This window comes from Phyllopteryx taeniolatus, chromosome 11 (genome assembly GCF_024500385.1).
Source record: "Phyllopteryx taeniolatus isolate TA_2022b chromosome 11, UOR_Ptae_1.2, whole genome shotgun sequence".
Taxonomy (NCBI): Eukaryota; Metazoa; Chordata; class Actinopteri; order Syngnathiformes; family Syngnathidae; genus Phyllopteryx; species Phyllopteryx taeniolatus.
Genome location: NC_084512.1, coordinates 12,183,904 through 12,206,514, shown reverse-complemented (window position 1 = coordinate 12,206,514; position 22,611 = coordinate 12,183,904). Strand labels below are relative to the sequence as shown.

The window sequence follows — 22,611 nt, the reverse complement described above, 5'->3', positions numbered from 1 at the left end:
ACCGTTAATCAGGGTCTCCTCCACATCCACATGTAACTAAATGCATTTCCTCAAGTACTATACTTCATTTTACGTTGCAGTTTGCTGTTATTAATTTCTGGGTGCATGTGTTAATGTCAAACAAAATGTCTTAAAAATATCAAGCTGAATTTGTAATCAGAGATGGAGTGCATGAGCGTGTGTGTGAGAGATGTCACTGAGTAAGGCAGACGAAACAGGAAAAAATGGCTAAATGCTATTTCATTCCAACTAAAGCGCTTAAAAAGTGCAACAAACATTCTTCATGCTACATTTATGAATGAAATTTAAAATTTGTTTGGCAAAAAAAACTGAAAACCACAAGACATTTCCTGATGTAAAAGCAAAAAAAAAAAAAAAGAAAAAGTAATATGTAGGAATGTAGAGTGTTTAAGATATGGTTGAATATAGTATTCATACATTTCTGAAATGTTGCCAATTTCAGTTTGAAATTCCCCATTCCTGCTCAAAATTGTATCATAGAGCTGATGGAAATTCAAAGAGTCTACATAAAAACACTTCACATGTTGGATGTCTCTGGAAAAGACATACACTTTTACCTGTTTCTTGTTTTCTTGACATAAGCAAGTTTTTTTTTTCTTAATTCTATGACAGTGACTTTTCTTTTTTCTGTTTAATTATTATTATTATTTTTTACATTTTATAGGATGAATATCCTGTAAATAGAAAATAAACTAGTGATGACTATTTTGAGGGGTTTTTATTTGTTGTGCATGCTTTTCTCCTGCCTGGCTCGTGAGTCAATAATAAAAAATAAAATTAACAAAAACATTTGGCAGGCACATGAGCTATAGTAGTTATGGTTGCTCCAGCTCAAAATATTGGCGCTTACTTTGGTACTTATGGTTTTTAATTTATCTTTAGTCCAAATGTGCCAACAACTGTGGACTAATACAACTGCAGATAAAAGTGGTGGCTGTCTCTTTTTTTTTGTAAAGTGCCAGTGTTATTCAAGTTGCAATGCCAAATTTAAAGTGCCATCATTATAAATGACCTTCACGGTGAATCTGGTCATTGAACTAGTAAGTTTTCCAAGTCTATGAATCACTCACTTAAAAGTTGAGGCTTCACTCCCTTGACCTGCTAGCACTGCAGGTAGAAAAATCGCAAGTGAAGACCGCAAACACAAACTGAAGCTTTTTTCCCCCCTTCATTTGATGATGTGACAATCTTGTTGATGTCCAACGCTACCACCAGAGGCACTCATATCAAGACTTGCTGGAGTTTCTCAGCGGGTTTCTGAGGTGAGAAGGTCTGTCAGGCATTTCGTCTCATTTGATTCAGGGGGACGCCTGAGAGGTAGCATGCAGGAGATCACAGGACACATTAATTATTCCTGTCTACCCAGAGATGCCCGACTGATTGCTCTGTTACAGCAGCTCGCGTATAATGTATGAGTTGAGGTAATTTTAACTGTACCCAATGCAATCAGAATTAAATAAAACAAGAGATCTTGTCATCAGGCAACATTAGATGTGTGGCATTAAAAAAACGTGACGCAACTCCCATTTCAATCTTTATTAGTTCTTTCAGTTATATTTTAGCAAAGCAAACATCAAAGTATGAAGGCATCTTTTATACAACTCTAACTTATTTGATCATCAGTGTGGCACCACTGAAAGTGAGCCATAAAGAACATTAAACTAAAAATCATTTCAAAGAACTCAAGAACAATCAACAGGTACTAGCCATTTGATGACTTATAAATGACAAAAATAAAATCTGAAAAGAAAACTTAGAATTAATACTTGGACCATCTCCTTAACTCTGTGATAGCGATTGCATGTTTGATGTGAAATAAGGCAGATTTTTCCACAATATTTGACAATCTGAAAAGGAGACAAGCAGAAACGACTATTTTTGTAAAACTAATTTGCTGGCATGCACAGGAAACGGTGAAGAAAAGGCAAAGGGGGAGAGGGTGTCAAAGGTGGGAGAGGGAGCTGTCGAGTCCATCTGTTAGAAGACAATCATAATTTTTAGAGTGGGAGGGTGTTGAGAAGTTAAAAAAAAAAAAAAAAAAAGGTTGATGAGACCCCTTGGTCTAGATCAAGGAAGCTTGAACTGAAGAATTGTTTACGGGATATCTAAGGGAAATATTTGACTCTCTGAACCTGAATCGGACAGCCAGCAAGTTGGTACCATATTCTCTCAGTGGGCGTGGCTCTAACAATGAGACTCGTTTCATTTCCTCACATTCAACTGGCACAAAGGCAATGTGATGACACATTGAGGCAAGGTTCGTCTTTTCTGGTTGATATGTTCAAGTCCCCACGGAAGGTTGCGTACACACATAACTTTAGGGCTAGGGGTTGCATTAACGAATAAGGGAAGGGCAAGACAAAGCTGAAAATGCGAACGAATGGATCGCTTGAACCCGTGACAGCACCCAAACCGCAATTGGGCTTGTCTGATTCTATTGTGAATGGCCTCCACTCAGTTTGCTGGCTGTCATATGAGGTTGATTGTCCTTCCCTCAGGCGGTCATTCTTTCTTCTCAGCAGCATCTACACAGAAAAAAATGTTTTTTTCACAATTAGGATTGTCGCAGAGTTTCATTTCTGTTTCCCAAATACATTTACTGTATATGTACAATAGTACCTCCTTTATGTTTTTCAAACTTGCAGACATAAGGTCTGACTATCCATCCATCCATTTCCTGTACCGCTTTATCCTCATTAGGGTCACGGGCGTGCTGGAGCCTATCCCAGCTATCTTTGGGCCAGAGGCGGGGTACACCCTGAACTGGTTGCCAGCCAATCACAGGGCATATATAAAAAAACAGCCATTCGCACTCACATTTACACCTATGGGCAATTTCGAGTCTTCAATTAACCTACCACGCATGTTTTTGGGATGTGGGAGGAAACCGGAGTGCCCGGAGAAAACCCACGCAGGCACGGGGAGAACATGCAAACTCAACACAGGCGAGGCCGGGATTTGAACAAGCATTTTCTTGTTTAGAAATTGCCTCTGAAAACACATGTACAGTATTTTATATTTTTTAAATAATATATCTAATGAGATTGCTTTACCGCCAAAAGCATATTGCTCGCCATGATGCCCGCTGGCCAGAGGCAGAGCTGCAATGTATTTGTTTATGGAGTAAATAGTGACGAGAATACAAACGAGTAACATTTCCAGTCGCTTATCTAATATGTTCCATGTAGGAACTTGGTGCGTCTCTCTACTGTAATGAAAAATCTGAATACAAATATGACCAATGTAATTTTTTACTAGCTATCCGCGACACACTTTTGGGTCCCAACCCGCCAGTTGAGAATCACTACTCTTAACCAGTCTCAAACTTTTTACACCAAGTACTCCCTAAAAAAAATACTTAGCCTCCCAAGTACCGCCGTCATGACCAACATAATAATACATGGTAGTATCTTAGCACTTTTGAGAATCACTGCTCTATACCAAGACACTCAAAGACGCTTTAGGGTAACGGGTGAGCTGGAGGCTCTCCCTGCTGATTTTGGTCGAGAGGCGGAGTACACCCTGGATTGGTCGCCAGCCAATCGCAGGGCACATACGTATAGACAAACAACCGTTCACACACATATACTTTGTTTTTATTTTTCAGTGTCCTATGAAATGAACATTCAATTGTCCCTGAAAAAAATCCAAAGATTGCATGACACCGATTTCAAAGGCAATCTTTAGTTTTAAATCCCGCCTACTGAGACCAAACAATTTGCCTCTGCTCTTTTATTATTTTTTTAAATATTATACAGTAGACTGCCACACGAACTGCTCACAGTTGCTGCCTATTATTCACCCCCCCCCCCCCCCTCCCACTGGAAAGCCCTCACGATTAAATCAGATTCCCATTATTTGACTTAATATATAACCCCAATTCCAATGAAGTTGGGACGTTGTGTTAAACAAATAAAAACACAATACAATGATTTGCAAATCATGTTCAACCTATATTTAATTGAATACACTACAAAGACAAGATGTTTAATGTTCAAACTGATCAACTTTATTGTTTTTAGCAAATAATCATGAACTTAGAATTTTATGGCTGCAACACGTTCCAAAAAAGCTGGGACAGGTGGCGAAAAAGACTGAGAAAGTTGAGGAATGCTCATCAAACACCAGTTTGGAACATCCCACAAGTGAAAAGGCTAATTGGGAACACGTGGGTGCCATGATTGGGTATAAAAGGAGCTTCCCTGAATTGCGGAGTCATTCAAAAGGAAAGATGTGGCGAGGTGAACAAGAGGGACCTCTTTGTGAACAAGTGTGTGAGAAAATGGTCGAACAGTTTAAGGACAATGTTACTCAACGTACAATTACAACGAATTTAGGGATTTCATCATCTACGGTACATATCATCATCCAAAGGTTCAGAGAATCTGGAGAAATCACTGCATGTAAGCGGCAAGGCTGAAAACCAACATTGAATGGCCGTGACCTTCGATCCCTCAGGCGGCAATGCATCAAAAACTGACATCAATGTGTAAAGGAATTCACCACATGGGATCAGGAACACTTCAGAAAACCAGTGTCAGTAAATACAGTTCGGCGCTACATCCGTAAGTGCAACTTGAAACTCTACTCTGCAAAGCAAAAGCCATTTATCAACAACACCCAGAAACACCGCCGGCTTCTCTGGGCCCGAGCTAATCTAAGATGGACTGATGCAAAGTGGAAAAGTGTTCTGTGGTCTGACGAGTCCACATTTCAAATTGTTTTTGGAAATTGTGGACGTCGTGGAAAAGAACCATCCGGACTGTTATGGACCCCAAGTTCAAAAGCCAGCATCTGTGATGGTATGGGGCTGTGTTAGTGCCAATGGCATGGGTAACTTACACATCTGTGAAGGCACCATTAATGCTGAAAGGTACATACAGGTTTTGGAGAAACATATGCTGCCATCCAAGCAACGTCTTTTACATGGACGTCCCTGCTTATTTCAGCAAGACAATGCCAAACCACATTCTGCACGTGTTACAACACCGTGGCTTTGTAGGAAAAGAGTGCGGGTACTAGAGTGGCCTGCCTGCAGTCCAGACCTGTCTCCCATTGAAAATGTGTGGCGCATTGAAGTGTAAAATACAACAACGGAGACCCCAAACTGTTGAACAGCTGAGGTTGTACATCAAGCAAGAATGGGAAAGAATTCCACCTTCCAGCTTCAACAATTAGTCTCCTCAGTTCCCGAATGTTTATTGAATGTTGTTAAAAGAAAAGGTGATGTAACACAGTGGTAAACATGTCCGTATCCCAGCTTGTTCGGAACGTGTTGCAGCCATACAATATCTTGTCTTTGTAGTGTATTCAATTAAATATAGGTTGAACATGATTTGCAAATCATTGTATTCTGTTTTTATTTATGTTTAACACAACGTTCCAACTTCATTGGAATTGGGGTTGTAAAAAAGCCAAATGCGGAACACATGCAGACATTCGAATTCTAGTACCCTGTCGAACTACTTTATTCAAATTACATGCCCTGTTATTATGCCCAAATCTCAGTGGGGACCTGAGAATAACAGCGTGGTATTTTTATCAAATATGATTTATTGGCATAATTATTGCCCCTACAGTCTGTCTTGTCCGCACCTTGGAATATTATGTATTGCACACTTGATTTATTGAACGCCTGATCGTAGAGTTTGCAGGCAATTTATCACACTCAATCTCCACAGACATGCTGACACATTTATACCGAAATGCCAGGGTCATAGCTGTGGACCTGAAATGGGGTTGGGAGGTGCATTTACAAATGCATTTGGCCCTGAAGACTGCCTGCCTGATGTCTTTGCCTGCTAAAACTAAGAGATGGAGACAGATGAGGAGGAGAACATGAGCTCTGCGGGAGGACACGAGGAGGGTGAAGCTGTGACGCGCTCGGCTGGCTGCGCAGCGTGGATCGGCAGATTTGGCTAAATAATTCCAAGGAAGCCACAGGATGGAGTGAATTTTAAGTCAGCAGCTGTGGCTCCTTTTGGAGTGCTCTGAATAAATGTGAATACATCCTCCATGTTTTTCTTACCTTTGGACTTAATGCTGTCAGTCAGATTGGATTCAGGTTCCTCTGAAGTCTCAACATGATTATGTATCCCCTCTAAAGTGAATAGAGAAGTGGGAGTGAAAAGGGAAAACGACTACATAGGCCAGGGTTATCAAACTTACAGCCCGCGGGCCAGAACCGGCCCATCAGGGGGTCCAGTCTGGCCTGTGGCGATGGAGAACACATTCACTGCTATTTTTCAATAAAAGTAACTTTTGTTGCTAATTTTGCCCACTGGAGGGTGCACTGACAACAATTAAATGACTGATGCACTTGTGAAGGCCAAACGATGCCAGGTTTCAGGAGCACACTAATATAAAATGGTGTGCCATCTTCACAAGACATCCATCCATCCATTTTCCGAGCCGCTTCTCCTCACTCGGGTCGCGGGCATGCTGGAGCCTATCCCAGCTATCATCGGGCAGGAGGCGGGGTACACCCTGAACTGGTTGCCAGCCAATCGCAGGGCACATACAAACAAACAACCATTCGCACTCACATTCACACCTACGGGCAATTTAGAGTCTCCAATTCAAGCATGTTTTTGGGATGTGGGAGGAAACCGGAGTGCCCGGAGAAAACCCACGCAGGCACGGGGAGAACATGCAAACTCCACACAGGCGGGACTGTGAGGCTGACGCTCTAACCAGTCGGCCACAATGCCGCCCTTCACAAGACAATTCTGTGAAAAGAAATGTTTTAAGACATTGAATATTACAAAATTTTACTCAAAACCTGGTTTGTTGGAAACTTTTCTTTTTTTTTTTTTTTTCCCCCCCATGCACTGCCACAACTTAAAATTGGATGTATGCATTTACAAAGGATGCATAACACAATGGTGTATGCTCACTGATTCATAATACATAATTTTGTGTTAAAAATTTTAGACTGCTCATACGATTTGCAACAAGATCATAATGAATAAATGTGAATATTTTCCGAAAGTACTTGCTGGTAAAAGTGTGTTCCTTCTTGTAGCCTTGATGCAAATATAAACTGTGATTCTTTATGTAGCACAGAAGCAAGAAAAGTGTAATAGAGCAGTGTTTCCCAACCAGGGGTACACTAACGCATTGCAGGGCTACTTGGAACCAGGTTTGGACAGGTGTCACGGAATACATGTACTAGTGTTACGTAATCAGGATTAAAAAAAAATAAAAAATTTAACTGCTGTCCGCTGCAGTTACTGAAAAAGACATGTAATCAGCTTACAGGTAGATTTATTAAAAACTATTATTATTATTTCACAGGATTACATTTTTAATGTGGGGAGAGAAGAGGCTGGCTGTTGATTAGAGCACTCGCCCGCTTTCACACTGGCAGGCCGAGCAACCTTGTCAGGAGTTTAGCAGAGCAAAAAGTGGGCATAACATACAGTACCTGTACAGTAGTTATATGGACTGCAGCCACCACGGTCACTAGCTGAATGGCTGTGTTATCGTCCCAAAAGCTGCTCGTTTGAAAGAGAAGGAATGGACCGTATTCACTGGAGGACTTAATCATTTTGATAATATTAACAAAGGCTTTGTAGCGTAGCAAGCTAGCCCAAGAGTAAACATTTCACTATGATCATCCAGTCACAAATCACTCACTGCTTTGCTATTTAAACACTGTATTATCACTCCTAAACCTGTCACCGGGAAGTTTTTCTGCAGTGACATCACATATCGCCGTCATGCATCATAATTAAATGTGTATGCGCGCGCGTGTCCACTTTTTTCCATTTCACTCGTAATAAACACTAAGTGTATCTATGTAAGTAAGGGGTTTTGTTCTGAGACATTTCGAAAAGAGCTCTCCTCAGGCAATGAAGCAATGGTTTAAAATGTCCTGAAATTCATCCATCCATCAATATCTGCAGCACGGTGACCCAGTGGTTGGCACGTCTGCCTTATAGATCTGAGGTTTTGTATTTGTATTTGGGGTGCTCTGGCTTCCCCCCACGTTCCAAAATCATGCATATCAAGCATTCATAAGAACGAAAAGACCAGATAAAGATATATTGTAATATTTAATTTATTTTGTAATTTTTTAAAAGCATATTTGGTATTGGAGTAATTCAAAGCAATCAAGTTACATTAATATTATGGTACTTGTATCACATTACTAACTATATTTTTCAACAGGTAATAACTGTAACAGAATACATTTTTAATGTAACCCTCCCAACCCTGCGTGGAAAATATTTAATAATTTATTTCCAAGATGATAAGTAAATATTCCTAGTCATTTCATAAGCCCGTCAATAAAATGTTATGTATGCGCTACAACTCGTTTACCTGTGAAGACAATAGCCTGCGGCACAGCCTTGCCAAAATCAAAACAGTCGCATACAGGCAAATATGGATAAATGGCTGAAACATTCAGTTACTCTGGATTCAGGAGAGGCTTCATATAACACTCGGTAAATATCCAAATAATTTTAAATAGCAAAGGCAGGTTTATTGTTTATTTTTTTAGTTTTATTTGTTATTTATTTTCAAGGCAACACATTTATTTTTGTTTAATTTGCATTAAAAAGAAGACAATGCCTAAGAATTAAATGTTCACATTAAGGAGGTGCAATAAAATGATTTTCATTCAATATGCAGTTGCGTTAAGTGTTACCAGTACATTTCGGAGAATCATCATGTATGAGTGAGGAGGTACTCATGGTATGACAAAAATGTTAAGGGGTACACAAGACAAAAAAGGTTGGGAAAAACTTGAATATAGGAAAGAACGTGGGCAGTGAATGTAGGTGTTGTTTTTTTTGCAATACATCACTTCAACAAAAGGGGGCAGGGTTGAGAACGTGAAAGAGAAAGGGATTTGCTCACCTCCAGTGCTGGTGCCAGGTGCAGTTTCGGAGGCATCTGCAATGTGAAGCACATTTCATTCTTTGATGTAAATTAATTCAAATCATAAACGTATAAGTATTGCATAAGGCTGTGACATTACATGTTTCACATCGCCACTTAATGGCCTCTCATGCCTGAAAATTCAGTGCTTTCCTTGAGATGCAGAGAAAAACCTAAGCGAGTAGGGAGAGAGATGCGTGCAAAATTAATTACAAACTGTCATCGCTGTAAGGGAGCCTGAGAACGCCGCCCCCCCCGACCCCACCAAACCTCCCTCCACATCCTCAATACGACCCTTTTATCTTTGTTGTCACACAACTCTTTCCTTCTTCCTCACTCCCCGAGCAAACCGCACTGCTTCCCCCTTTTGCAACAACAATCAGGCAAACAAAGCACGCCATAAAAATACCCGCTCTCCCCCCGCGGCCCGGCGGCCCAGCGGCCCGGCAGCAGCGTGAAATACAACCGCTTGGCTATGAAAGAATAGCGAGAATTGAAAACATTCTGCAGCCTGCAGTGAAGGTCAAATCATCACCAAAATAAAAACGAGGAGTGATGCTGGTAATTAGGCTGCAACCTGTGTAAATGACCTAGGATGACAGTGCCAAAGGATGCATGGAGCTTTATGTAAATAATGATATACAGTCATGCAATGGGATTTTTCTATCACGACTTCCTTCTTTGCTTTCAGTCACATGCTGTGTTGTCTGCTTGTGCCAGGTTACATCACTGTTTGACATGTAGCCTTCTATTCTCTGGAAATCACCTTTCGAAATCCAGCTATCGTATCCTTACTCAAAAATAGTTTTCCCCAAAACAGAATGGATTTTTTTTTTTTTTTTTATCTGATGCAACTATCTGAAGTGAAGTTTCTAATCTTTGTTCGTCTAACGGCAGGAAGGATGAAGCAACAACAGTCTCAGACTTTTTGTGTGTGATTCCTCTCTAAAACACAGAATTGCCCTGAGGAGATATCAGCCTCTACAAACCAAGTTGCTGAGGTTTTAGAAATGAAGCGTCAATGCTTAAAAGAGGTTCGATAAGGTTTAAAAAAAAAAATCAGTGTCCAAGCATCAATTACAGTTAGAGCCCTACTTATAACACATCCACTAGTATGCACATTTAAACCCAAAATGACAAAACTGACCACATGTGGAGATGAAGTAATTTTTTATTTGTTTAATAGTTATATTAAGGATATAAGACAAGAAAGTGGCAAAAAAGTAAGTGTTTGAAATCGATCGACCCATCCACACATTTTCTATACCCGAGTGTCCACATTAGGGTCACGGTTGAGCAGGAGCCTATCCCAGCTGACTTTGGGCAAGAAGTGGGGTACACCATGAACGACGAGCCAATTGCAAGGCATGTATAGACAACTATTTATGCACACATTCACACCTCTGGAAGATTTAGAGTCTTCAATTAACTTGCCATGCATGTTTTGGGAATATGGGAGAAAGCCGGAGAGCACAGGGAGAAGATACAAATTTCACGCAGGAAGACCAGCGCCGTGACTCAAACCTAAGACCTCACGACTGTGAGGCAGACATGCTAACTAGTTTAACAGTTTTTTTGTTTTTTTTTCAAAAATAGAGCTTGTGTCTGCCTCACAGTTCTGAGGACCGGGGTTCAAACCCACCTGTGTGGAGTTTGCACGTTCTCCCCGTGCCTGCGTGGGTTTTCTCCGGGCACTCCGGTTTCCTCCCACATCCCAAAAACATGCAGAGTAGGTTGATTGAAGACTCTAAATTGCCCTTAGGTGTGAATGTGTGCGCGAATGGTTGTTTGTTTATATGTGCCTTGTGATTGGCTGGCGACCAGTTCAGGGTGTACCCCGCCTCTCGCCCGAAGATAGCTGGGATAGGCTCCAGCACGCCCCCGACCCTTGTGAGGATAAAGCGGTACAGAAAATGGATGGATGGAAAAATAGAGCTTTTTAGCAATGCACACAAACTGTATGTTTATAGACAGCACAATGAAACCTTTAAGGAAAAAGGGGTACACCAAGAAAAAAACACCCTGCCAACAGTCAAGCATGGTGGAGGATCGATAATGTTGTGGGGCTGCTTTTCTATATCTGGTACTGGAGGCCTTGACTGTATCACAGGAATCATGAAATATGAAAATTATCAAGAGATTTTAGAGTGAAATGTCTTACCCAGTGTAAGAAAACTTGGTTAAATTGTTTTTTTTACGCTGTGATGAGGATCCCCCTGGGTCTGAAATAAAGAATAGAGCTCCAAGACTACCCTGGCTTAAATCGGTTTAGAAGCCCAAACCAATTGAAAATGCTCCATATAAAACCCTCAATCGGAATAAACAGGCCTAATCCGAATGGAATTTTATTCGCTTTCACAGAGGTGGAATATTCCTTTTGCCAAACCGATGATAAGTAAAATTTTACCATGTACAGTATCCCATCACTTGGAATAGAGCCAGGAAGCGCTCTGTCTGTGCATGCTTCGTTTCGACGTAAATGTGCAGTGACGAACGTAAATGATGACGGCTACCGACGGAGTTTGTATGTGACGGAGATCTTGTTTTTAACAACTTATAAGTTGTTTTTCATGAAGCGTTTTTTTTAAAGAAATCCACCCCCAAACACATAATAGACGGCGGACCTCCATCCTGATAAATGACGTGACTTTCGCGACGACGTGCACATGTCACACGGCACATAATGTATACACCCATCGGAATAGATCACGTCACATGTAAACAGATGACCAGAGATCTTCAATCGGAATGTCAAAAAAAGTCTACATGTAAAGCTGGCTACTGTGTAGTTGGGCCGCTGAAGACGAGCCCTTCGCCTGTGAATCAAATATACGTTAACGTTCGCGAGAGTCATCGACTGGCTGAATAACATGTGCCACTGAGGTTATGCTTAATAAACAGTTAACGTCCCTGTGTGTGTTAATTGGGGACTAACACATACAGCAACTCGGAGCGAAGCTCTGATGTTTTAAACGACATTTCCGCGGTGGAGCTAGCTGTTTAGGGCTTGTTGTTAGCTCGCGAGAGCTAGCTCGCAAACACAATACACAGTTAACTTTCCCCGAAGTGCCTGTGTTGTTTGAATCTACGCGCTGCACATGGAGCAAAGCTGTGCAGTATTGGACGGAGCCAACACCACCAAGAGTGTACCGGTCCGCCGGTGATCCATGAGCCCACTAGCGGCTAATGACACAGGCGTCCAACTCACTCACTGTGTGATCCGGGCACCGGCTCACCACAACAATGACAATTTATCGAGTCCGGAAAAACTATCGATATAGTAATTATCGTGCCAGGCCTACAGAGCATTGGTATCTTTGTAAAGTAAACAGTTTTGCATACAGCCCTTGTATAGGATCTTTTGAATAAGTCTACCGAATGTTGTGACTGGTTGGTGTATGCAGTATTAATATACATCACAGGAGAAGACTTACCTCAAAGCTTGTTGTAAAAAAAAAATACAAATAAAATGACAGAATGGCTGTATATGCACCGAACTGCGTCAATAGTCATAAATTATTTATCGGATAAATTGTTTCTATTATTGTGCACATTGACAATTCACTTAACTATTCAGATGCTTGTGTTCAAGCTGAAATGTGGATATTGTGACAGCTTCTGTCAAGTCTGCCTTATTAGCCAGGCTAGCATAGTATCATAGCAGCAGCGTAGTGTGCAGCAGCAGGAGCTCACTGAAGCACTGGCCTCATTCCAAATGCTGCTTTGTTTCAGTAGACACAATACTGCTGTTATAGAATTCCTTGTATACTACCAATTAGTAATCGAAGCAAAGCAAAAATTTCAGTTTCATTGCGGTCCTGTGCACGTGGTCTTCCTGAGGCCACATTAGTCTGATTCATACTATAATTTCACTCCCACGTGGGCTGACAGTAGAGTGGCCACCATTTAGAGATGTGTGTGCATTTTTGGTAAACACATAAACAAGGGGGTGGGGGGGTTGGAGAAAAACAGTCCTCTGTCAAGGTTCTAGTGAAGGAGAGGCCCACTCCACTGAGGGCTTCTCATGAAAAGAGTCGAAAAACAGTAGAATTGACTCCCTCAGCAGGAAACGAGACCACTTACACTAGCGGTTCCAAACACTACGACCACAGACCCTGAGGAGTACTTGAAAGTGTCTAGCTTTTTCTGTTTTTGGTATGTAAATTACCAGTATGCATAGTAAAAGAATTTGAGTTAATCCATGGCTCTGCTGACAGACATCATGAACACAAACAAACTCCACCAAGATGAGTGACTTGAGCAGGAACAATTAGATGCTCATTGAAAACAACCACAACCTCAACCAGTAGCTCAAGTGCGTGCTATTTGCATATATAAGACGAAGGCGAGGAAGGAAGAGAGTTGGCTCATATGCAGACAAGCATAAAATTACACCCAACCCACCTTTGTGGTAAATTATGGAGGTAGAAAGTTTGAATATGCACATACTCAGGCTAGCAGAGGTGAGATGGATGTCATCCTGACAGAGGAACACAAATGCATAGATGTCCTCTTATACAGGGGATGAGAAGTTTCGTCAAAGATGTTAAGGTAGCACCAAAGATTACCAAAGCTGTGCTGAAAGTCCAATCAATATCTTTGAGAATTAATACTCTTTGTTTTAAGGCAAAGCCACAACCGATGAGATAGTCCAGGATTAAAAATCAACAGTAGAAGCAGTGGATGTTGATTTACTTGCAGTATATGGAACGCTACAAAAGGGGAGTAGCTAAACACTCAAAAAATGACTGACTTGTGGTGACGTAAATGCCCAGATTGTTGTAAACAACCAGCACATTTCTCGTGGAATGTATGGTCATGAAGAAGGTCGTGACCAGGGCCAACTGCTTCTTGATTGGCTCAGCGATAACAAGTTAGTTGCTGTGAACACCTGCTTTAAACATCCATCCATCCATCCATTTTCTGAGCCGCTTCTCCTCACTAGGGTCGCGGGCGTGCTGGAGCCTATCCCAGCTGTCATCAGGCAGGAGGCAGGGTACACCCTGAACTGGTTGCCAGCCAATCGCAGGGCACATAGGAACAAACAACCATTCGCACTCACACTGTATGCCCATGCCATGGGCACTAACATACCGCAATACTAACATACCGCAATACCATCACAGGCTTTTGAACTTTGCACTGATAACAATCCAGATGGTCCTTTTTCCTTATTGGCCTGGAGGATATATATATATATATATATATATATATATATATATATATATATATATATGCAAAAAAGCCCCTCATTAAACTTTGCATGGATGAATAGCTAAGGGCCAACCATCCATCCATTTTCTGGACCGCTTTTCCTCACTAGGGTCACGGGCGTGCTGGAGCCTATCCCAGCTATCTTCGGGCAAGAGGTGGGGTACACCAAGAACTGGTCGCCAGCCAATCGCACACTGACCCACCTGACTTTTCACTCTCTAGGATTCAACCACCTCTTTTTTTTAAAGGGGTAATTGTAAAAAAGTTGGGGTATATCTTTTCATTTGATGTCAGATCAGAGAATGAGGTTTGGTCTTTGCTACCACAAATGTGTAACCAGCTGCTGACAGTCAAAGGGGCATAACCCGTCACTATGTCAATGAAGGACTGTAAGGAATGTAAGCAGAATCCTTTGAGCAGCTATTTTATTTCAACTTCAAGTACAAGAAGCCCAACTGGACCAGATCACACATGAAAATCAATTATGGACTGAATCACTTTCATTTCTGCAGTTTCTTAAGCTGATTATCTGGTGAAGAGCTTAACGTTTTACAGCTTTTATGAAGCAGACAGGAGGCCATTGCTTGCCCAACAGCACTTCATTTTGAGAGAATGAGTGAAGAAAATGTCGAGGTCAGCATCAGTGTATTTTTCATTGCTCTCAATAGCTGAAAAAGGAATTAAATTCCAAATACAAAGTGGGTGGCCTATGAGTAACTTGGTCCTGGTCTGTCCAAGGCCATGTATATTAAACAAGCAAAAAAAGCCCCTCATTAAACTTTGCATGGATGAATAGCTAAGGGCCTGATATGCCCAAATACAAAGATAATTAAATACAAGTTCCATCTTAAGCTAAACAAGAACTGGTGGGTCTCAACATGTTCTCAACCAAAAGAACTAATGAGCTGGTAAATGTGGAAAGAAGCCAATTTGCATATGTTAATGTTACGTTTGTTGCGGAGGCTCGTGCAAATAGCTTAGCTGTATGTGCCACCGCTCTCAAAACAAGAGGGTGGAAAATAGCTTGTGTCTAAGGGGGGTAAACGTTTCATCTATGGAGTTTTCTTTGCTTTAAGACGGAACACTGTCTGACAATCTGAGCCAATTAAGGAGCAGTGAGCTGTGACCTGCAGACTCAGGAGATGAAAACAAGGCTGCTTTGTAAACTCTGTGACTGCCCCCCTCTCGGCTATACTCCTTAGAAGACAAGTTGCTGCATTGATATTCAGCCTTTCTTCTCCCTAAGAAAGGCCGAGGCGTTGTGGACACTAAGTTACATTGTGTTCCCCTGCGGGTTTAGGTAACCTTGCAGCGGCGACTGTACTGTTGTGGCTCCGAAGTGTGTTAGGGTCCTCGAAACAGACAGAAAAGGCCCAAGCTCATTACAAGGGTTTCGGCCCTGCTTGACGAGATGAATTGGAATGAGTGAAACACAACGGGACAGGACACCATCTGCTTTGGGTTGAGCAAAAGCAGAGAGAAATTGCAGATGATTGGATGGCAGCAGAAAAGACAAAGTTGGCATATGCTGCCAAAGATCAAGGAAAAATTACCATTGATGAACATTTGACAAGATACAGTAAAGTCAGTAAAGCGTCTCGGCTGGCTGTGTTGATCTCTCTTTCTAGTCCTTTTTAATCTGTAGTCTAAATAGTGTGAGACAGCCATGGTGGTTTGTCAAGAGGAGAGGAAGAACATACAAGGGTTAGGCAGAGACGAGAAGCCGTAAGTGAATACCTGATTAAGTGAAGAACTTAGAGAGGTGGAGGAGATGACACAAAAATAGACACAGGAGGGGGTTGGGGGTGGGGGTCTGTGGGGGTAATGCAAAAGAGGCCTCCTCCTGTGTGGCCTACATACCTACTGTCAGTGCTGGCCTGCTCCTCTCTCATCACTTGCTGAATAACTTTACATAATCTTTATACTTTTATCGCACTTGCTGCAGGAAGCTCAATGCTTGTCTTCAATCCTGATTGTGGTTTACGATGTTAATCCAATGACGGTCTGGGTAATACTTAATTTGACGCAGAGGTAATACAAAACTTGCACTACATTAGCAGAATACACCACAGGGAATGTTTGTGTGTGACAAGAGGCTGCAGCTCAGGCCTTCCTTTGCAGTTAGGGAGTGATGCCTCCTCTGGGCAACTCCTGGCTTTTCACAGGAAATCATGCAATGAAGAAGTCAGTGTAATCAAAGTGCTTGTCTTGACTGCAGGAAAAAGCAGGAGTGCTGCTAGAATCCTACCTATCGCCACAAAGGTCAGCTACAGGGCATCTTAACTGGCAGACTTCAAGAGAAACGTGTTAAACAGCAATCATATTAAAACCACAGACAATGAATAACATTGACTTGTTACAGTGGGAACTGTCAGCCGGTGGTATATTATTGACAGCAAGTGAACACTTCAAGTCTCACAATTGATGTGCGAGAAGCATGAAAATGACTTTTACAGCGAGCCAGTTCACATTTTGCTAAGGCCTGTCCTGTCCATCAAGACTTTGGAACCAACATGACGCTTCTGTCTGCATTCCCTGAAGGATTATCACACTTTTGGAAAAAGACATTTCAAACACAAGCAGGCAGAAGGGAGTGCAGTATGCATTTGAAGGTTATACCCACCATATCAAATTGACACATTGAAATACACTTAAATATAAGTTAAAACGACTAGAGTTTTATTATTTCTGGAGAAGTTTTGGCATATGTTGTTTTCCCCGTTTGTTTAGATCACTGATATAAATCTCAGGTTTGATAAGTTTCCCAGGTGAGCTTAAATAAAAGGAAAATTACTTAGGGAGGTTGTTCCACTTTATTAAGCATGTCAGTTTTTCTGCATAATGGGGAAAATGGATCTTTCTGCTATGGAAAATCATGGAATTGTCCAATGCCTCGCAAAAGGAATGAAAACACTGAACATTTTAAGAAAACTTAAAGGGACAATTTGCAGTTTAAAAAAAACAAAAAACACTTTTTGTCACATATGTTTAAACTGTCTGCATAAACTGACAGTAGAATATTATTACAATGATCTCTGGAAATATCACCTGTCATTGGCCCCATCTAATGCCTCTAATTTAATTTTCATTATTATTTTACAACTGGGCACGGTGGGACAAGAATAATTAATCAGAGAATGTAGTGACAGGAGGTGTGACCGAATAGTCTGTCAATCTTTTGCTCACGTGTACATCGTGGTCACGAGCCTCGCGGGGGGACACAGCATGCTTGCGCAAAAGCAGACTATTTTAGTTTCTTGGCTGCATTATTTAACTCCAGTTAGCAACAAAAGTTAAAAAGAAAATGGAATTGCACAGCTCTACTTCAAATCAAGGGTAAAGATATATAACGGTGGTGTGTGTATACCCGGACGGTTGCAAGGCTGATCTTGGAAAACCACAGCGAACGTCACGTCACCGATCTTACCGAGTCATCAGGTAAGTTGATCAGCTCTCATATTTTTAATTGATTGTACATTCCAAAAAAACACATCAAACCGGTAACATTTCGTGTAATATTGCATGCTTGCGACAGACCCTGAGCTGAATACTGAGGCGGCTGGAAACGGACCATTTCCTATGGTTATAAAAACAGCAAAAAATATCTCTTAGGCAAGACAACACACCACGCCACATGGTCCAATAACAATAACACTGAAGCTTTAGCTGCTATGGGTATAAAGGGAGAAAAACTCATGGTGTGGCCATCATCATGCCCTGATCTCAACTCTATTAAGAATCCGTCATGGCTCCTTTAAAGATAGTGCTATGAGGGTGGACAGCAGTATAGTACCTCACAACAGCAACTCAAGGAGGCAGTTCTTGCGTCCTCAAATGAGATACCATCCATGAACTCACAAGATCATTGGATGAGGGTGTCTTTAAGGTGATATAAAAAATGTTAACATGTAACTTCATCTTCACAAGATGTTTTTTGGTCAAAATTGCATTTTCTTAAAAATGGTGTACATATTTCAGAGCACTATTTTGAGCAATTATGCAAAATAAAAACTGTTGTCATTGTGTAAAATCCAGATTATTATAAAAACTAACAATTGTTTATGATAAATAAAGTAGTCACTGTAAATTACAATCAACAAAAACTGCACACAGCATGTGTAATAAGTTGGAACACAGAGTATTGCTACACAAATGAAGGTGGGTGCTATCAAACACATACTGCAGGGCAATGATATTAACAAACAACACTGTTCCAGGAAAGCCAGGTAGGTCTTCATACTATTACTGTAGGCTAAAATCATTAAAATGCAACAGACCTATACAAACCTTGAAACCCGGTGGACATAGCTTGCTTTATTAGCAATTAAGCTTCCTAGAGCCACAGTAACTAGGTCTGACGTCAATAGCATAACATGAACATTTTGGTTCATGAGTTAACATCGGTGTACCATTATTTTATGGCTAATCTGACAAACTGTACATTGCTTAACAATGCACCAAATTATTAAAGGGGCTGTTTTTTGTTCAGGTTCCAGATATCTTTTTTTAATTTAGGATGATTTTTGCATTGTTTCACCATACTGTTTTAGGATTCAAGTTCTGAGAGTCCACTGTATCCTATTTCCTTTTAAAACCTTTTTTTTTTTTTTTTTTTTTTTTTAAAGTTCCTTCTCTGGTGAGAATATGCTGCCTACAAGGTGTAAGTACAAGCATAGCAACTGGATTATGAGCGAAATGGCTTTGATGAATCACATTTTCCTCGATAGGACTTGAAGACGCTGGTGTGTTTATGTGTTGTACAGTGTTTACCTGGGGAACAGATGGCACCAGGATACACAGGAGAAGGTGGCAAGCTGGTAGAAACATTGTTACGCTCGGAGCAATTCTCACTGGGGAGATGTTGGATCTTGATAGTCAGGTGTATTGAATAAAATATTGTTTCACACCAGGTAAACCATGGCAAACCTTATAACATTGGACTCTCATAGGAGGGCGATGTGGCCCATTACACTATAAAACATGTTCAGAATGAGAAAGGTTTACAGTTTTAACCATGGAGTCCATTGGTCTTATATTCTGGAAAAGATCCAACAGTGCTGAATGGCTCTTGGTTTTTCTTTACATGTATCAGGATATAAATAGTATGTGTAGCTAACCTAATTAGTCTATTCATCCATCCATTTCCTATAACGTTTGTCTTCATTAGGATGGAGAAAGGTGGGATACTCCCTGGAATGATCACCTGTCAATCGCAGGGCACATACTAGACAAACAACTATCACACTTGCATGAGTGGAGGTTCTCAAACTGTTCGGGTCCAGGGACCCCTTACAGGGGATCATTGTTTTCAAAGACCCCTTCATGATCCTGACTCCAATTAAACACAACACTCACGATTAAACATAACTACCATGTGCACCCCTAAATGCCATAAGAATGATTTATTTTCTAACACAGTACGGCACAGTCAGTGTGGCCATCTTAGAAACCTTTACAACCAGTTTAGCGACTATTTTTCAAATGAGCAGGTTTAATTCTGGCTATGAAACATCCATTTTCCAGTTTCCCAGAAAGGCAATCAGAGTCACTGATTGCCCAAGACCTGACGCCTAGAAAAGCTTCACACATGCACGGATGTCAGATTAATGCAATACGCCACAATCACTACAAAAGGTAGGGGGGAATAACTGGTTTAGTACATTTGTATTATTAGCACGCTGGTGCCCATATGTAGCCACATTTTATAACTCATATGAAAAACATTACTGCAATTGGCTGGCGACCGGTTCAGGGTGTACCCCGCCTCCCACCCGAAGATAACTGGGATAGACTCCAGCAGGAGTCCTCCTAACGAGGATAAGCGGTAAAGAAAATGGATGGATGACAAAAATTAATGGTCAATTATTTTGCGGACTCCCACGTTATAGTTCGTGGAACTCCAGGACAGTGGTCCTCGGACCCAAGTTTTAGAAGCCCTGATTGAGAGTCTTCAATTTACTGTAACCTAAACCCATGCAAGCATGGAGAGAACATTCAAACACACAAAAGAGGGCCCTGAGCCGAGATTTGAACCCAGAATTTCAAGACTGCGAGGCTAATCGATAGCTAACTGTGTGGCCAACATGGATATTCATTTTAAAGAAATCATACAAACATTTGTATACAATGTATCAAAATCCATCCAGCACATGTACACACACCCACAGTGACACACAAAGAGTATTGTCACAACAAAAACTTCAAACACGGCAGACACGTGCTGAAAGCACAATTCTACCTGCAGTTCTAAATTTATATTCTATTCTGCCCCTACGGATATTCATATGTAAGAATGTCACACCTACAGTTTTATTTCAACTCAACCATAGTGTTATGTATTCTTAGTATATTCTTAGTCATAGCATTTTGCACTATTGTGAATCACATCATTTCTCATACAGAATGCTGTGCTTTCGAACTAAATGAAGACATGAAGAGGGCTAGTGTTTAAAAATGTTACACCATTTTTAAACCAAAGAATGACAAATTTATCATGTTGACTATGATCTTTGAGTCCCATTGACAACAGTTGTCAGTCAGCCTCTTACTTGGGGTTTACTTCTTTTGTATTGGAAGCAGCAGCTCCATCAACTCTTCCCCACCGCCTCCAGGAGACAGGCAACCCATACAGACATCACTCACATGCTGTCTTGGGCTCGTGTTGCCTTTTAGAGTGTGTGTGTGCGTCTACGTGCATGCTGGAGAATGACAAAGATGTGTTCCAGATGTTTCAAGCACACTGCTGGATCTCTCACTGGCTGATAAATTCCCAATCTGCTTAGAGTTTATTCATTTGGCGTTTTTGTGAAGCAAACAGATGGATAGAGATAAGAGGGCAGATTAGAAGAGCAGCTTCAAAAGGGAAATAGAAAAAGGCTGCAGCCAACGTGACCCTTCCCTCTTTGAGGCAGCCTTCTGGGTGAGAGAGCTGACCAAACATCCCTTAGATTTTGTGCACTATGTGGGTCCATTCTCTATCTCTACATAAATAACCACAGCTACGCATGATTTCAACAGAGTCTGATAGGATTTCTACATTTTGAAAAGCATAAAATACTCCCAGTTTCAAACCCAGCTTGGCCAAATTAGCATAACAAGTGAACACAAGGCGTCAGAGAGAGTGAGTTTAGAACGAGGAGCCGAGCCAAATGGAATTCAATGCTGCATAAACACGCAGAAAGATAAGAACTATGGCTTGTCTCTTCGCTCAATATGCCCCAGCAGGGCTTCTCTTCTCGGACTAAGAGTGTAAAAAGTTTAAAAAAAAAGCACAGTGGCAGACTCATGTCATCAGCCACTGGTAGCTGCCTCCATGTGGAGTGAAGCACTATATAATATGCCAAAATGTAATTGTGTGCTGACAATAGGAAAGACCATGTTACTCTCACTGTCCATGTGCAAATTCTGTTTGCTTCGGTAGACATCTATCCATTTTCCATACCCCTTATCCTCACTAGGGTCGCGGGCGTGCTATATATATATATATATATATATATACATAAGGCTATGGCAAAGAAAATCAGCAGGACTGAAAATGCAGTGTTTTTATTATCTACACTTTAACTTTTATTTTAATCTGCCATCATGTTGTTTTGGCATTTATGTCCATTCATGTATAAATGTTATTTAAACAACCCCTTGTGCTCTTTTCTGAGCATATCAACACACACACACACACACACAACCACACTGGGCTGTGATAGTTTAGTGTACCTTAACATCAATAACAAGTCTGCTGTATTTCCGGAGAGCCTTTTGTGTCAGCTCGTGTTGCAAATGTTACCACAGAATGACTCAAATATAAACTGAATCAATAACACCCTTCACATAACTGTAGCCGGCTAGAGAATAAAAGTGATTCTCATAATGGTTAGAGGGAGATTTATGGTGCCTCCATTTTTTGATGCACTCTTTTATTGTGTGAAGAGATTTTACAAGGAAGAAAAATAACTACATGATAAAGGAAAGAATGTTTGGTGATTACTGACATCATTAAAATGAGATCTGGTAGGAGAGTTACAGTGCTAAACAGATCTGTCACTGTCCCTACACAAGACAGACATGCGTCATGAAATCAAGACATTGCAGTAACGTGCAACAGTACACTGAGTTTATGTGTGAAGAGCTGTGCTGTAAATTCAACAACACAATATGTCCAGGAGAGAGAGAGAAAACAAAGGAACCAAACAAAAAAAATATATATCAAGGGACTCCAGAGCTGAGGGAGTGACGGCAGCAGGACCATCGAGGCCGATGTAACTGTTATGCCTTTCTGTTGTGTTCTTTTGTGATGGGCTGGTGGGTGTGTCTTTGCTTCCATCCTCTTCCTCACTATCTCCGCAACAGGGCCCCTCATTTCTAACTTTGGGATGTCATTACGGACTGTTTCCTGCTTGTACCCAGCTACATCTGTGTAGAGGCCCCTCCTTTACTCATTTACTGCCAGCCTTCCCAGTTAACATGGATATTTGACTTCTAAAGCCGTCAATG

General features: G+C 41.1%; 1 protein-coding gene and 1 long non-coding RNA gene across 5 annotated transcripts in view; one reads left to right on the top strand and one right to left on the bottom strand.

Moving 5' to 3' along the window:
- Positions 1–1,542: 1,542 nt before the first annotated feature.
- macrod2 (mono-ADP ribosylhydrolase 2) overlaps positions 1,543–22,611 on the bottom strand; it is a 487,683-nt gene continuing 466,614 nt past the window's right edge. For 3 of the 4 annotated variants that reach the window (XM_061790567.1, XM_061790569.1, XM_061790570.1), the window contains 3 exons: positions 8,887–8,922; positions 6,050–6,121; positions 1,543–2,546 (listed from right to left, as the gene is read on the bottom strand). In XM_061790567.1, coding sequence (XP_061646551.1) covers positions 2,524–2,546; positions 6,050–6,121; positions 8,887–8,922 — 131 coding nt within the window. In that variant the 3' untranslated portion in view covers positions 1,543–2,523. The remainder of the gene's footprint in view (positions 2,547–6,049; positions 6,122–8,886; positions 8,923–22,611) is intronic. The other variant, XM_061790571.1, reaches the window with a different exon arrangement.
- On the top strand, positions 17,422–18,978 carry LOC133485764 (uncharacterized). Its single transcript, XR_009790799.1, has 3 exons — positions 17,422–17,559; positions 18,747–18,781; positions 18,885–18,978. It is a non-coding gene; the product is annotated as an uncharacterized LOC133485764 (long non-coding RNA).